Source organism: Nicotiana tabacum, chromosome 8, assembly GCF_000715075.1.
Source record: "Nicotiana tabacum cultivar K326 chromosome 8, ASM71507v2, whole genome shotgun sequence".
In the NCBI taxonomy this organism is placed as follows: domain Eukaryota; kingdom Viridiplantae; phylum Streptophyta; class Magnoliopsida; order Solanales; family Solanaceae; genus Nicotiana; species Nicotiana tabacum.
In genome coordinates this window covers 20,847,256-20,865,520 of record NC_134087.1, presented here as the reverse complement: position 1 = coordinate 20,865,520, position 18,265 = coordinate 20,847,256, and the positions used below count along the sequence as shown (strand labels likewise).

General features: G+C 37.5%; 1 protein-coding gene across 1 annotated transcript; it reads right to left on the bottom strand.

The window, feature by feature from the left end:
• Nucleotides 1–15,461: 15,461 nt before the first annotated feature.
• Nucleotides 15,462–16,848, bottom strand: LOC107786101 (uncharacterized protein At5g39865). The gene has a single exon (XM_016607537.2). It carries the CDS (start codon nt 16,562–16,564, stop codon nt 15,830–15,832), a length of 735 nt encoding a protein of 244 aa, XP_016463023.1. The 5' UTR covers nt 16,565–16,848; the 3' UTR covers nt 15,462–15,829.
• Nucleotides 16,849–18,265: the final 1,417 nt, after the last annotated feature.

Below are 18,265 nucleotides of genomic sequence, written 5' to 3'. Positions count from 1 at the left end.
AAACTGTACTTTCAATGTCACTCCATATGCGTCATAACTTTTTACCCATTAAGGAACATAATTCATAAACCCAAACTCTCGAACCGGCTGGCCAAATGGGTCGTAGAAATTAGCGTGTACAATATCGAATATCGACCCCGAACCGCCATCAAAATCATAAATTTTGGCAGACTTTGTGGCCGACTTTACGCTGGTCTTAATACCCGAATTCGAAAAGGAATTTTTATTAACCTCGGGGAATTCCTCGGGAATCTAGACCCTCTTTACAGTTGGTGCCTCAAATGCAAGGGAGTTCGGACTCGGCTCGTGTTAAAGCCACCTATGGACAACATAGTTAGGCAATCTATTCGAACTGTGAAATTGACTAACAATGAGGCCGAGTATGAGGCCATGATTGCAAGTCTCGAATTGGCTAAAGGCCTTGGGGCTGAGGTGGTCGAAGTTAAATACGATTTGCTCCTTGTGGAAAATCAAGTTAATGGGACGTTTGAAGTAAAAAAGGAACAAATGCGAAGGTATTTAGATAAATTGCAGGTGGCACTGCATCAATTCAAGTACTGGACCCTTCAGCACATGCCTCGATATTAAAATATTGAGACCAATGCTCTGGATAACTTGGGGTCATCGGTTGATGATGACGACTTCAACTCAAGAATGGATGTGCAGCTCATAAAATCGGTAGTAGAAGAAGGACACGCCGAAAGAAATTCAATAAGTTTAACTTGGGATTGGTGAAACAAGTACATAGACTACTTGAAGACTAGGAAGTTACTTTGGGACCCTAAAAAATCAAGAGCTCTACGCACGAAGGCAGCCAGGTTCAGCCTGTCCGAAGGTATTTTGTACTAAAGAATGTTTGATGGCCTGCTCGCCATATGCTTGGGGCCGAGAGACACCAAATGCATTTTGAGAGAAGTTCACCAGAGCACTTGCGGAAACCATTGGGGGGTAGAATTTTTGGTTCGGAAGATAATCAATGTTGGCTACTGCTGGATCGATATGGAGAAAGATCCAAAGGACTTTGTTCGAAGATGCGGCGGCTATTAGAGACACGCATCAATGATCCATCAACCCGTAGAGTTACTACATTCAATCTTATCCCCATGGTCATTCATGAAGTGGGAAATGGATATCGTCGGGCCCCTACCGTGGGTACCTGATAAGGCTCAATTCATATTGTGTATGACTAACTATTTTTCTAAGTGGGTCGAAGCTCAAACGTTTGAGAAAGTTTGAGAAGAAAAGTCATTGATTTTATTTGGGATCGCATAATATGTCGGTTCGAGATATCAGCCGAGATCGTGTGTGATAACGGGAAGCAGTTCATCGGCAGCAAGGTAAGCAAGTTTTTTGAAGACCACAAGATTAAAAAGATTCTATCCACCCCCTATCACCCTAGCGAGAATGGAAAAGTAGAGCCTACAAATAAGACCATGCTCCAAAATATGTAAAAAAGGGTTGACCGATGCCAAAGGAAAGTGGAAGGAAATTCTACTAGAAATCTTGTGGGCGTACCATACAACTTCGAAATCTAGCACTGGAGCCACCCATTTTTGTTGGTCTACATTGCCAAAAAGCATTGATACTGGTTGAAGTGGGGGAATGAAGCCTCAGGTTCCGATATGCGATCGAAGAATCAAATGGCAAGGCCATGAGTATGAGCCTAGAACTGTTGGATGAAAGGCGAGAGGCCGTCGTAGTCCGGTTGGCCGCCCAGAAGCAGCGGATAAAACGATATTACAACTGAAGAGCCAACCTCCGACACTTCAAAATTAGGGATGTGGTGCTAAGGAAAGTAATGTTGCATACCCGGAACCCGAACGAGGGAAAGCTGGGGCTGAATTAGGAAGGACCATATCGAGTCATCGGAATTACCAGCAGTGGCTCGTACAAACTCGAAGCAGGAAACGGTACACAAGTACCAAACAACTGGAATGTGATGCACTTAAGGTGGTACTATTGCTAAGGTACATTTTCATTTACCTTTTTATAATATTATGAATCGGACTAATGCTTGCAGGCAATTTCCAAGGGAAAGTATGACTATTGGGTCTGAAAGTGTAAGGCCCCGAAAAATTTCGCTAAGTAATTTAGGATTTTGTGGTGCCAGGTAGGCTAATTATAATATTTTATGTGCTATTAAAATGATGTACATCAATTGGATATGGTAAATAAGTGTATAAGTCATATAATAAGTAAAGTGGGTCTAATGAGAGGCCTAAGTCTAAGTCAAGTTGGAAAATTACATAATAGACTAAAATTCCAAATGAGTTCACACAAGTCCAAACTTTGGATGAGCATATATATATATATATATATATATATATATATATATATATATGGTTTTATGTGATGAAAAACCCATCAAATGAAAGATCTTCGAGTCAAGTTCTAATTTTTTAAACCGTTTGTCATTTGGACATTCCTACACAAAGTTATGATCAAATTATCAAAGGCTGGATTTGTGATCAATTTTGTGACCGCAAAATGATTCCGTGGACCACATAAGCATCGCAAAGTGGAGCAGAGACGGGCAAACTATTATGTTGTCGCTTATTGATTATGTTGTCGCATAATTATGCTGAGGATTATTCTGTCGCATAATTGATACACTGCAATTCTGCTGCCCATAAAACGATTATGCTATAGCATAATTGCATCACATAATTGACTTCGGGGGTCAGTTTTGGAAATTTTCATATCCGACCCATTTTGATAAATTAGCTCTGGGGCTTCATTTGGTGCTATTTTCTACTGAATCTAAAGAGAGGTGAGAGCATTTTAGAGAGGGAATGAAGAATCTAACATCCTAATCATCCAATCTTGCACAAATTCTCAAGAATCAAGGAAGCTAATCTCTATCTCACTATCCTTCTGGGTAAGTCCTACTTCTAAGATTTCATATAAGAGATTATGAGTTCAAAAATATATTGTGGGGTTAGAAATACACCATGCATGTGACACTAAGCTATAGTATGTGGGATTAAAGGACTATTTTGGGGTTATTCTTGTTGAAATTGGTTGAGGGAAGAAGGAATTTCCATTGTTGAACCATGTAGTCTATTTCACATGTTAGGTGTTTGATGAAATTCATAAGAGAGTTACACCATGGGAAATCTTTCTAATTATTAATCGATTTTCACTATCTTCCTATAGATTATTATTGCTAGAAGGGTTGGTGCATTGTAGTAACTTAAGAAAAGCTCAAACAAGGTATGTTGGCTAAACTTTCTCTCTCGGAATTAAATTCCATAATGTTTCCATAAGTTAAGTATGACCAGGCTCAAAATCCCTAATTTCTACGTTCCGGGTTATCCCCTATAAACTCATAAACTTGATCATTCCGAGTGAGCCTTATATTGAACGATAGATGTCTAAAGTATGGGTTGCTTATTAAAATGGTATGGCTTTGAGTTGTGGATTAAATGAAAAGTGGTGTACCGATTAGGTAAGGAAAACTCAATATGCTTAATACTCTTAACCGCTTATATGCGTTCTAAATGTCTTGATTGAGTGTGTCTAGTGGTTGATAAACTATGAAGATGTTTGAAAATGAATTAAATGAACTGGGGAAATAGAGTGTGGACAACGTTTATAATTTTGCCTAGTTATGCCCATGAAATGAGGAAATATATGAATCAGATTACGAAATGAGCCTCGACTCAACTGTCTTAAAATGACTTCTAAAAGTAAAATTTGCTTAAAAGCTCTATTGAGGTATGTGTGGCTAACTCTCTTCTTCTTAGAGTCGAACTCTTGGTGTCCGAATAATTGGTGTAAGTTTTGACTTGATCACGCTAGAATTGATTGCCTTAATGTGTTGGGTTGAAAGATTTATGTTAAGTAATTGTTCTAAATGTTTACCATGTAATCATGCTATTTGAGAACATGATTTTGATTTTTAAGCTCTTTCCCTTATGTGTGCAATGCCTTATATGATAGGACTTATTGACATGAATGATACTGTTATTCGAACGTATAAAAGGGAAGGATTTGAATTGTAAAATGCGTTCAAGTGCTAAGAAAGACTTAATAAATGAGGTTGATTGTGCCACGTAATGAAATTTGGGAAAGAAATGTGAATTGAGTGAACAATTGAAAGAGGTTATGTCTCAAGTGATATGGCTTAGCCAATCGGGCCGAGATCGGACTCCGTGTAAGAACATGGTGTCATTGTGGATGAAATTGTGAATATGGTTATGTCTCACTTGAGATGGCTTAGCCAATCGGGCCGAGATCGGACTCCGTGTAAGAACACGGTGGCATTGTGGATGAAATTGTGAATATGGTTATGTCTCACTTGAGATGGCTTAGCCGGTCGGACCGAGACCGGACTCCGTGTAAAAATGCGGTGGCATTGTGAGTTGTGGCACTTGGAACTAAGATTATCAACTAACTGGCGAAAAAAAGAGAGAGCGTTGAGAGAATCGGGAAGGGCTTCTATTTAGATTAGTTTCTTAGTAAAAGATAAGGCAAGAAGCAAGGGCGTAGCAGCTGCGCGAAGTTGCGCCTTAGCGCATCCGTTTTCTTGCTCGTTAGCGCCCCCTACCCCTATTATTTATATTATAGTCATAAAGGAACTAAAGGAAATTTGACAACCTTACTAATAGAAAGGGGATGCGCTCAATGCGAGCCTGCCACTACGCTCCTTCCCTGGATCCACGTGTTCCTAGCCGGGCCTAAATGGATGAATGAAGAAGGGCGCCCGGGTAGACTTCAAGAGCTCTTGCTCTGCCTATCCTCCTACTTCTTATTCTGGGGGTCATAGAAAGATACGAACCGCCTACTCTTTAAAGCCCTACCATTAGATTGAATAAAATGAAAGCTGCTTGTCCTCACTAATAAAAAACCTAAAAATATGGAAAATTGAATCGGAAACTATGTGATCCTTACTTGGTGTTTCTTTTGTTCTTCTGTGTAGCACTTATTGATTATTATGACTGTCTTCTCTTTGTTTCAATGTTCATTCTACTGAGATTGGTGTTTTCCTTTACATACTAGTACTATTCGACAGTACTAACGTCCCTTTTGCCGGGGGCGCTACATCTTTAATTGGATGTAGGTGGTTCCATAGCAGACAGTGTTGGTTGCTGCTAGTGGCGCATCCTATTTTCAGCCGACTTGGTAAGCCCCACTTCATTTCGAGGTCCTGTATCATTTTCCATCATGTAATTTGTATTTTGAGGTATAGACGGAGCCTTGTTGCCGACATTTTCATATTACTCTTCAGTTATATTTAGAGATTCCGTAGACAGGTTGTGGGTGGGTTTGATATTGGAAATTAAATTAGAAATATTGGTATTTGGCAAATATGTTTTTCATCATAACTATAAAAATTGTAATATTTTTGGTGGAAACTGCTAATGGAAATAAAATGGAAGTTGTTAATGAAATATTTGCAAAGTATGATTAGTGGAGTTCATCTCCTCTTTATTTATGAATTAGTTTGGGTAGAATGAATCCTAACAGGCTTGCTTAGTCGGGTTTACCCGGTTGAGCGCCGGTCGCGCTCCTCGATTTTTGGGGCGTGACAAAAAGCATGGGTTGTACTTTTTTTTTCTTGAATCGATTTTGTCCCAAATGGGTTTTCCGGCAAGGTTTTTAACAACGCAATAGTGGATTGTGCTAACTTAGATTCAAAGATTGGTTTTAAATCAGAGTCAATGTTCGTATCAATTGTATTCGAGCCCTCTCAAATATTGACCTCGAATACTGAGGGCCATCACCCTCGGGTTAGTCGGTTTAAACTTCTTAGCAAGGAAAGAAGGGAACTTTGTACTTGAACGGCTTAGGCCGGGTGGTTAGGATTTATTCTAAGGGCCAAACGGTCAAATGAATCATACCCCCGTAGGCCACCGTAGCTATAATACAAGCTTTTACTCACTTTCGATCATGTACTTTACACACAGAAATGAAAGAAAGTTCCCACCTTGCTGTTACATATTTTTGCCTTTTAAAGCATCGAACCTAAGGGTCATCCCTATTTGGGACTATTCGAGCCCAAGGGCTTCCATTACCCGAGCCTAAAGGATATACCTATTCGGGGACTATTGAGCCCAAAAGTTATCCCCGCTCGAGGACTGTCATCTAAAATAAGTTTGGCCATCTCGGTTTATCAAATCCTGGAGGCACAAAACCTATTAGGTAGTGCCTAAACCCAAATGGCTACGGCCATGGTAAAAAATGGCTCGGAGACATCCGAAGACCATAATCAAAACATAAGGCCTTCAATAAAAATTCAAAATCTGCCAAAAAGTTACCCTTGACAAAAGCATCGTCTAAGAACACTTAAGCATTCTTGGAAAACTTTCGGTCGCTTCGAGTTTTCAAAGCTTCGAGCAAATAATAAATTACATCGAGGTCAGGTTCTGTTTGGACCACTGAAAAACAAATGACTTATTACTACATTATATTCTATGATAAGGCATTAGAAATATTTGCAAGAATAGAAATCGTGAAAAAATGCTAAAATAATTGAAATTGCCAAAGGAGGAAATTTTATATATTCCGGAATATCTTTACATATACCCAGCAAAAATGGCCTCAAAATGAACAAAAAATATGTACACAAAAACTAAAAAACCTAAGGCATTCACACTTGTATTTCACTGGAGCCTGATTCGTCACTAGAACCATCGGGGCCTTCCAAGTCTTCGAAGCCCGTGGAGCCCTCTTCACCTTCAGGTTCAATTAGTTTCGTGTCCTCGATCTCAAGTTTTTTTGCCTCCTAGACCTCGGTAGATAGGTCGAAACCTCGAGCATGTATCTCTTCGAGGGTCTCCCTTCGAGACAGTCGCCTCACATATTCGCCATTAGTCTTCAGGAGGGCCTCGACAGCCTCAACATCGGCCTTGTATTGGGACACCATCTCCTCAGCATCGGATGAGGTTGTCTCCAGCCGGGACCTCGTTGCTTCAAGCTTTATTCCAAGGACATCCCATTCTGCGGCGGCCGAGCTCAGTTGTGCTCGGAGATCTTCTTTTAGTTGAGCCCGTTTATCAACTTTCTCATTCGCTACCCGAAGTTGAACTTCAACCGAAGAAAGCTTTTCCTGGACGGTTTCCTTCTCTAAGGCCAGCAGATCCATCTTGTTCTTCCACCTATTGGCCATGACTTGGATCTCGTTCATCTCTTTTTGAAGCTAGTCGATCTGTTCGATCTTTTGCTGGAACTGCGAGGTTTGGTTGTTAGTCACTACGACTAGTTCCTTGTTTCTAACTTCGAAGATCTTTACCTTTTCGACCAAGTCGGCTTTCTCCCGCCTTAAGACCCATTCTTCTTTCTGAGCCTTATCCTGCTCGGCTGAAGGTCCTTAATGACCCCTTCTTGTTGCTCACTGAGGAGCTTGTACATATCCCTTTTTTGGGATAGCTCCTTGACCTCGAGCTCAAGATGATTGACTTCGGCCCGGTAATGGAGGAAACTCTCATGGTGGAATACCGATGCTTGCAAAATATTGAAGGACGTAAGGAAATATCAAAACTTAAGCAAATTTTAAAAAAGACGTGACGATGCCTTACCCGGTTTAGTGCCCGCTCCGCCTTATTGAAGAGTCACGACATGTTAACCTCATATATTTTTGCCTTGTCCTCCTCAGTCACCAGGCATCAGAGACAGCTGGATATCCCTACGGGGGCACACAGAACTCGGGCATCCTCAGGAACGGTAATAATAACTGATCTCTTGCGACTAGGGTCTGCACTCAGGGCGGGAAACTGATTGATCAACTTCGGGATCGAACTTGGCCCGCTAGCTTCCGAAGACGGGTCCTTCATCGAAAGTTATAGGTCGTCCAGCCTGAAAAAATCTTCCAAAGCAGACGAGTCCACACCATCAAAATAGGAATGAAGCAGATCCCACACCATGGACCTCTTCATTGGACCTCTCCTTTCCTGCTTGGGCCTCCTCGAGCATGGACTCGGTGTAGGAGGGAATCCCTCAAATCTCTATTATACCGGGCACTTCCTTCGGAGCAGAGCCAGTGTCCCGGGGGGTCTCAGCCTCCATCTTCACATCAATCTCCCGGGTCTGAGAGAGATTGACCTCACGAATCTCCCCATCGATTGCTGCCTGCTCCTCGGGAGGGGTCGATCCGTGGCCACAAAAATATCATCTTTTTTGGACTCATCCCCGAGACGAAGAAGCGAGTCCGCGTTAGGTGCTCGTGAGCCAGAGATATTCTTTGGCTTACGAGCCAATCTTTTCTTTTCTCTGAGACCATGGAGCTCGAAGCCTTCCTCTTCATCCTCTTTTTCTTCTTCTTCTTCTTCCCCACTGTAGCTCGAGCTGTCCCAAAACAAAGGGATCAACGGACATGGACAAATCCTCGTCACCTTCTAAAGGCCTAAGTTCAGTGGTCGTGGCAAACAGAGTCAGTATGACGTAAATTAGAAAGCCTGATATTACATATTCGGTGGAAGGCCTTACCATGGAAACGGGCCTCCCATCAGCCCTTCGAGAATTTGCGCCATGTGACATATGTGTACACATTCACTCGAACCACTCCTTGAACTGAGAGATAGTGTTTGGAACTCGGGCAACAACTGCATTACCAAAAATATGAATGAGAAGAAAGGAAATAAATAAAAAATTGACGCTTAAGGAGAGACTATACTTACGATATACTTTCCACTTCTCAGGGAATGGTATGAACTCGGGGGGAATCAAATCTTCGGTCTTAACCCGAACGAAGTGTCCCTACCAACCCCGGTCTCGGTCTTCATTAATTCTCGAAAATGGGGCCCCCTCAAAAGATTCGAGGACTGTATAAATGAAGCAGATGATCGATGGTGAACCGACGAGATTCAATCTTGTTCACAAAATAATGAAGGAGGATCACGATCCTCCAAAAAGACGGATGGATTTACCCGAGGCACACTTAGTACCTCTTGCAAAAATCCAAAACAACCGGGTTCATCGGACCCACTGTGAAGGGAAAAGTGGAAACACTTAGGTATCCCTCCATATATTTAGTGATGGCATCCTCGGCCCCAGGGACTACTACGTCCTTACCTTCCCAATTGCAGTCTTCTCGGACCATAGGGAGGACATCATCGGTAATAGAGCATATATACCTTGATGCTCCTTCATACCGGTCCTGTTTCGGTGAGGGTTTTTCGACTTTAAAGTCATATGCAGTTGAGCAATCCCCGCGGATGAACATTTTTAAGGGAGGCTCGGGGGCCGGCTCGTTGGCAGCCAGTCAGGAGAAGCCGTCTCGAGGACAATAATTTTGGGAGTAATTGCCTCGATATCAGCGGTCGATTGAGAAGAGAAAGCAACTTGTTGGGGAAAAGATTCAAATGTTTTAACCATTGTCATTTGAAGAAGTTTGAAAACTCAATAGAAGATTTTGAAAGATAAAGAGTTGAGTATAATGGTTTGGAAAAAATCTAGGTAAAAGCCTAAAAATTACTATGAAATCTTGAAGAATAAGGGGAATATATGAAAGTTTGAAGAAGGCTGATGATATCTTGAGAATTCGAGGGAAGCTTGGTCGAAAAAGTGGAAAAAAAAAAGAACAAGGGGTGAAACCTTATATAGAAAAAAGTTCACGTCGCTTCATATTCAGAGGTAAACAACCGATGATTGACACGTGTTCGAAGTCAAAGCGACGTGACTGATGGGACATTTCGACTTCTTCGTCATTTTTTGCTATAACGAAAGAAGGAACCAGGAAACATCTGTTGTTTCTCGCCGCTTCGGCAAACCTACCCTTTGAGAAACGAGGGGACTATCAGTATACGGGTAAAATCGGGGGTAATGAACACATCGATTTTCCGGTGGGGGTAATGAATAAAAGACATAATGTGTAATCGACATTGAAGCCGGGAGCCGCCCGTAAACAAGATTGAACTAAATACCTGCCCCCGGGGCCATCGAAAATGTGACCCCAGACCGGATTCGATTAACGAGACCTCGGAAAACATTGCCAAACGACCGCACACGATTAACAAAAGGCCGTGATATCCGCGTCCAACCGGATATCACGACGTGAATCTCGGTTCGTATTAGCGGCAGATCGTAAGTCGCCAGAAGAAAGATATTTACCTTTTTTAGAATTGTTTTAGGGTAAAATTCACATACTATATAAAGGGGAAGTTGATAATTCATCAGACATGCATCCCAAGGTTGTATACATTTGTTTCTCTACTTTTACAAATTAGCCAAAGTTCTTGGTTCGGCTAATAAGTTCTTCACAAGCATTGTCTCGGGACCCAAGGCAGGCTTCTAATTAAGCTTTCAGTCGAGCCCGGACTCACTATCATCACTTGTTTAACAATTTATTCTGTATTTTGTTTGCTTATCTAGGGTCATTAATCACTTGTATCAAATTAATCCACATGTTCTTAAAATTGCATATAAATTCAATTGTTATCCATTTTTAAGGGCAAATACTACTACAAACATTTTTTTCAGGGTCGAGATGACAATATGAACAAGCTTAGACAAGCAAAAGTAATGTAACCCAAAATTTTGAGACCGAATTTACTTAGAATTTCGGCCTGACGTCTTTCCTTTTTATTGAATTTATCTAAGACCATCTCCCCTTCATACAATTAGCTTAAAACCCAAATTTTAATTTTAATTTTTGTTAGTAGTCTTAGCTATTGGAGTAAACATGATTGGTCATCCATACAACTATACTAATATATAGCTTGTTGGAGCATGATTTCTTTTTTGACAAAAGTACTTTTTTTTTATCGTTACAAATACTTTTTTCAAAGTAAAGGTATGTGGCCAAGTTTTTAGAAGGAAAAAAGTTTTTGAATAAAAACAAAAATAGTTTTTGCGAAGCAAAAAATAGTAGATTCCCCTCTAAATCACTTTTTTTGAAGAGCGTTTTTGAGAAAAATATATTTAGATATATTTTTTTAAAGTTTGATCAAACACTAACTGATGTTTAATTGATTAGCCAAACTTCTCACTAAAAGTACATTTGAGAAAAATACTTTTCAAATAAACTGATTTTAAAAGCAGGCAAACAGGCTATAGGAAATCAAACCATGTTCCACGATTAAACCGTGTAACTAGTGGTGGGCGTTTGGATAGTTCAGCTTGGATGTGAAAATTTCGATTTTTGGATTGACGAAATGACAATCCAAATCCAATTCAACTAATCTCGGATTAGATCGAAATCTTTTAGTTCGATTTCGGATTAATCGATTTGGATATTTCAGATTTTCGATTTGAGTCTATAAATTGAGATATTTATTCTTCTTACAAAATGAACATCCAAATTAGGTATTCATGTTAAAATGCCTAAAAAGTTCCTTATTCTTACTGTAATTGTCTAAGTAAAGCATTTAAGTAATTAAATTGTTATCAAAAAAGCAATGAGAGACATTAGTAGGGCCGATAAGAATTAACGACAATAAAACTATATCCAAATAGAATATATTCTGATATTAAATTAGTAATTAGTATTGAATATATGAGATAATGTCTAATAGTAAGATATTGGGCTTATTGCTATTGGTATATGGATAATAGATTAATATCTTATGAGTAACACTAAATATAAAATATAAAGTATAAAATTTTGACTTTCGAATATCTAAAAATTCGAATGCAACTTGAAATCCAAAAATTTAGAAAATTAAATTAGAAATCCAATCCATAATTTAAAAATCCAAACAAAAATTCAGAAAGTTTAATAAATTTTTGGTTTGGATTTAGGATTTGGCCAAACTATACTCACATTTAAGCTGACACGCGTCCTCAATAAAGCGAATAACTGTAGTACTAAAGGCAAGCAAAGTTTGTGTCTTGTCAAAAACAATTAAAAGAAAAAAACACATGGATAAGCTACATCACTATCTTGTCGAACGGCAAATAGATAAAGCACATATTCCGTAATATTATACACGTCATCAACATTATCATTCAGTAACTGGTCTTTCAATTTGTGTCACAATCCTTTCATTTTGATCGTTCAAATATTTGATACTATTTTTTTAACAATATTATTGTATGTAACTTTTACAACTTTTAAAAATTCAACTATATCACTTTGAAGATTTTATACAAAGTTTACAAATCACTATTATCACTTTGAAGATTTCATATAATTTTTTGCCTTCAAATGTTACAAAATTAAAACTTATAGTTGGTATTTACCAGCTATAATCGATAGTGTTGATTTTCACTTCTTTTGAGCCGGGATCTTTCGGAAACAGTTTCTCTATCTTCATTAGGTAGGGGTAAAGTCTGCGTATACTTCACCTTCCACAAACTCCAGTAGTGAAATTTTACTGAGCTTCTTGTTTTTGTTATAATCGATAGTGTTGAGAATTTTCACGAGTTGACTTACATGGCAGTTACTTAGAAAATGATGATTATAAATAACACTAATATAATAAGAATGAATTGACAAAGTAAAAAGAATGATAAATGAATTTTTCTAACTAATTAATGTACATTTTATATTTAAATTAATATAATTTATTAGAACACCCTTTTTAATATACCCGCAATACCAACCGAGCTACAATTTAGCCGCCACAGCATCAAAGATCATTAAGATGTAGGACGGTGAATGCGGTTAAAAGTTTTTGCTTCCAGTCAATAAAGATAAGTTGTAAAAATCAATTAATTTTAAGGTACAATGCTTCCTCTATAACCCAAAAATTACCTCATAACTCATTTACTCGAGCATTAAAAATGAAGGAAAAACTATATTGTATAGCCACTTCCAAAAATAATACTCAACAAAATAAATATTACTTATATATATTAAAATAATATACATTTTATATACATAATTAATGTATATATTTTGTACATTTAGCTTGCAAATATAATTAAACGGGTAACTTGCCCTAAAATGAATTAAGCCAAATAGAGGCAAGGTGTGGCAGGTACCTTAGCTCTTTCTTTCACTATCAAATCTACTTTCAATACTGGTTTTAGCTTGACTTCTCTCCCACCAAAACACTTCAAATTTAAATTCATGACTTCGTTGTCCGCCAGCTATTTATACTAGTACTATGTTTTCAAATGAAAAAGCTGGTGATGATTAGCAGTTCGTATTATTATACACTTTTCTAAGTGAAGGCAAGGAAATCTTCATAAATAATTAGGTAGAGATTTCATGTTATCGGTCAATTGTTATCTCGGCCAGCGTTTACTAAGATTTTCATTTGTGACAATGAATGACACCCAGCAGTTTAGACAATGTTCTAAGTTTCAATATAACCTGTCAGTATATTCTTTCAAAAGATGCTTTCACTATAAATAATAAGTTTCTCCTTTAAGCATACTTCTACAAATATATTGTAGTTGTTACTTGTTACTGTAACAAGGGAGAGACCATAATTCTCGGACAAGAAAGCTTTCCTTGGCACTAGCTCTAACTAAACGGTTATAGCTAGGAAGGAACACTGGCCAATCTTAACATTAACCACGGATGGTGAGTCCAAGCCAGTTATATCTTGACTACTACAAATAGGTAGTGGAGAACCATGGTTCGAATCCCAACGGAGCAAAAAAAAATTAGGTGATTTATTTTCATTTGCATAAGCTTTGATGCGCAAAGTAACTTCGCCTGTTTGGCCAAGCTTCCCCAAGGCTTAAAAGCACTTTTTTTCCTTAAAAAAAAATCTTTTTTTCAAAGTTGAAGTGTTTGGCCAAGTTTTTAGAAGAAAAATAAAAGTGCTTTTGAGTAGAAGTAGAAACACTTTTTTAAAAGTAATTTTGAGAAAAATCCACTTAGAAGCACTTTTTTACAGCTTGGCCAAACACTTATTGCTGCTCAGAAGTGCTTTTCAAATTAATTAACCAAATACAAACTGTTTCTCACCAAAAGTAATTTTTAGAAAAGCGCTTTTGAGAAATAAGCTGATTTTAGAAGCTTGGTCGGAGAGGCTATTAGTACATATGCTAGCGAGAAATAACAAGTACCTGATAGAGATAGAATAGTCAAGGTAAAACTGTTCCAAGCACCACCATTGGTTTAAAAAAAAATTACAGATAGATACTTTTGAAGGGGTCTAGGGAATACAGGGAGGCTCTGCCCCAAATTGAACATTTTTGCTAACACACACAATTAATAGGCCATAAGCAAAGCCTAAATCTAGAAACCAAAATTCAAGTCAATCCAAATGAGACAATGAGCAATATTTCATTGTCATTATCTTTATGCTAATCAACTTTGTAAAGTAGATTTTAATTGAACTTATTAATTTTATATGTACCAACGCAGGGGCCTTTGATATGGAATCTAGATGATGTATACAACTAAGTAAGCCACCCGGCACTAACTGTTTGTTAAATAGAGATAGTGTTAACAATTGTGAAGGACAGCTATTTGTATCCTAAAAAAACTTGGAATCAAGTTAATAAATATTTCCCCAAATAGCAACATCATCATTCATCAGTTATCACAACAAGAGTAACTAAAAGAAGATGCAAAAGGCGCATGTTAACATTTCACTCAGCACTTTACAGAACTTCAAAAGATAACATCCTATAGAGAAAAATCAACTAAGAAGAACATTTTGATGGGGACAATGCCCCCCCCCCCCCCCCCAAAAAAAAGGGCCACAAGCAAAGTCTATAATCAAGAAACCAATATTCGAGTCAATCCAAATGAGACCATGAGAAAGATTTGATTGTCATTATCTTTATGCTAATGACAATCCTAAAGAGAATTTAACAAAAGTTCTTAGTTTATCACAAACATGTACCAAAGCAGTGACCTTTGACACAGAATCAAGATCATGTATGCGGTTAAGCCACCAGGTACTAACTACTCATTAAACGGAGAGTGTTGCCCCAATCCATAACAACTTGCCAAGGACAACGTATCTTTTTATAGTTGTGGTGTCCGATCTAGCTTGCACAGACGTCTCGATTAATTCCATAAGATACTTGCTTCCCACCAACATAAGTACCAGATAATGAGAACATTCGTAATTAACAAAACTCAAAACTATATACAAAAAGCAGGGCAATTAAAAATGGAACCAACTCTATAAGATTTCCCCCAACTGCAACATTAAAGTTCATACCTAATTAGCATATAGTATCATCCTACATTGTACTAGTAACATTTAAGTCAGTTGTTTACAGAACAATGTCAAAAGATAACACTCCAGTAAAAAAAACAGCAACTAAAAAGAGCACATTGATGGGCACATTTTGCATCTTACCCATGTAATTAACTAATTCCCCAGGTGACAAGAGAATTTCTCTAAGGGTGTTCAAACTTGAAAGAAGTGAAAAAAATTCTCCGACAAAGGGTATTCAATACATGTTATATACCTATAAAATCTAATATTTTACCTATATATATAATATGAGTAATTTTTTGACGAAGGGTGGTCAATTGACCATCCTTAAGCAAATGTAGCTTCGCCCTTGGTATTTGCTACCTCCCACTAGGACAAGCACTAGGTAATGAGAACATTTGGAATTAACAAACTCAAAAAGAAAAAAAAAAAAGTATATACAAAAATCAGTAAAATTGAAAAAAGTGGAATCAAATTTATAAGATTTCCTCAAAGTGCAACATCATACCTAGTATCATGTTACTCTCCTACATTTTAGTAACATTTCTATGTCAAAAGAAAACACCCCAAAAAAGAAAAAGAAGAACTACAACTATAAAAGCACTTTGCTGGGCACATTCTGCATCTTTATCAAGATGCCTTCTTAGCACATGAATACACCCAATGCACCACCCACCAAAAAGAGTAACTAAAAGAAGATGAATGGAAAATTTAAAAAAGAAAATGAAGTAATAAAATTTTCATCTCCATTTTCAGCTTATACTTTCTGACTAAGCCTAAATTTATAGTTGTAGGAACTACTAATCTAATCAGAAGGTTCAAAATGGCGCATAGTAACAAGAAGGGCACCTGATCAAACCATTCTCATTACAAGCCGAGCAAGTCCTGAATCCACCTTTCTCACTGTAACATTTGTGGGACCCACTGCACTCGTCGCAGAGGATAAATCTATGGCCGTCACACACTTGGCACGCGCCGAAGCCCGCCGCCGGAGTCAGCCCTTCGACGTACTTCTTCAGCTCGCCGGCTTCATGCAGCTCCCGAATCTCGTCCGCTCCACCAATGTACCTCCCGCCGATGAAAACCCTCGGCAGGGGCAGTTTCGTCTTTTCACGTACCCCCAATATTGTCCTCAGCTCCTCCATGAACCCGGCGTCCATCGATACATCTCGTTCGTCGATCGAAACCCGGAAGCTGCGTAAGATTGTTCTCACGGCTTTACAATCGTCGAATGTAGAACGGATAACTCTCAGGCTCGTGAAGTAAATCACAATCTTTTTCTCAGCTCCAGGGATTTGAATCAACGGCTCTGATTTATGGGTCTCCTTAGGAGTCAATTCGGGTACGGGTCGGGTTGAGAGAGCACGGAGGATGGCGTTAACGCGCCGGACGCGGTGGAAAATATTGGGCTTTTTGGTCGGAGTGGGTGAGTTGTTGCTGGAAATTGAATCGTCGGAGCAAAGGGTTTGAATATCTTTGAAAGAAGGGCAGGAGAAATTTGGGGAAGAGGGATTGTGAACCCAAATCTTTGATTTGGTTCGAGTTAGCAACATGGTTTAACAGAAATCGAGAACCCAAAAAAAACAATGAATTGAGATTTCGCTCTGTTTTTTGCTTGTCAGTGTAATTTTGGGTTCTGATCCAATAGAGAGATTGTCGTGTTGGAATTGATTTTGGAATCAGCGAAAATGGAAGAAAAATATAGGGATAAAAATGGTAGAGTTTGAGGGTTTGGCGTCAGAGTTAAGGAAATGGAGAAGAGGGATGCGAACGCGGTGTAAGTTGTCAGGGTGGGTGGGGGTGCCAGAAGAGAGAAATGAAAGAGAAAAGATAAAGGTCATTTTGAGAAAAAAAATAAAATAAAAATACTACTAGTACTATACTATAGTATAAAATAAAACGAAGGAGAAGAGCACGTGTTTGGTTTGACCGAATGGTTTCAATTAGGGGGAAACCTATAAACCGCACCAATTCGATAATTCGAGTCAAATCGAAAAAAAAAATTCGATTATGGTTTGGTTTGATTTGATTTGGTGTTGCAAAAAAAAATCGATCATAATTGGTTTGGTTTGGTTTTAACCAAAGAAAGTCAAACCGAAATCAAATCAATCCGACATTACATATATAGAAATTTGAGATATATTTAATATATAAATATATTTATTGTGATGTAATTTATAAATATCTATTAAAAAATTTCATAATTTTATCTTTTAAGGTATTATTTCAAGGTTGGACTTAGAACTTTTGAATGTTCCAAGAAGTTTTATAGCCATTAATATTAGTAAATTAAATAATGCTAACAAAAGCTCAAATCAAATCAAATCAATACTAATGCTAACAAAAGCTCAAATCAAATCAAATCAATACTAATGCTAACAAAAGACATTCAATTTAATATTACGAACGAGAATGTATTGAATATCTATTTTTTGTTTTGTAATAATTTTGGATAAAAATGCATACCCTCTTTTTATTTTTTCTTTAGCGTTTAGTCATTTAATTAGTACTCCCTTATTAGTCCAATTATTTTAACATAACTTAGTACTTTTAGATTATGTTTATTTTTATTATGACTTTTTAATTAGCAATATTTATATTATATAATTTTATTGTCTTTATTATTGAATATTTTAGGATAATGTCATGACATATCTCATATTTTATATTATTTTCTTGAAAAATACTTTATATAGTTACATCTTACTAGGATTAAAGAAATATTTTGAGCACAAGTTATATGTTTGTTCTACTAAAATTTTACCAAAAAAACCCCGAGAAAACTCGAATAACCTGAAAACCCGAAAAAATCGAGATTGAAAAACCCGAGTTTTATTGGTTTGGTTTGGTCTTTAGATTTAATAACACGACACAATTGGTTTGGTTTGGTAATTATAAAATCCGAACTAACCCGACCTATGTACACCCCTAGTTTCAATGATAATACTCCCTCAGTTACAATTTGTTTATTATATATTGGTATATTTTTATAATTGTAAATAATAAATTTTATACTTTACATAATATTATTTTTGGCGAAAAGTTATTATAATCGAAAATGTTCTAACATCATAAATTTGAGAAATATTATAACCACACATATATTATAATATATTACTTATAAATTAAAACAACAAATTGTAAGGGTCTTCATTTTTTTCTAAATTTAGTACCGAGTGAAATTATTATACCAAACGAACTGAAGCGAGAGAATAACAATAGTAATTAGTATTATTTAATAATACTAATAATAA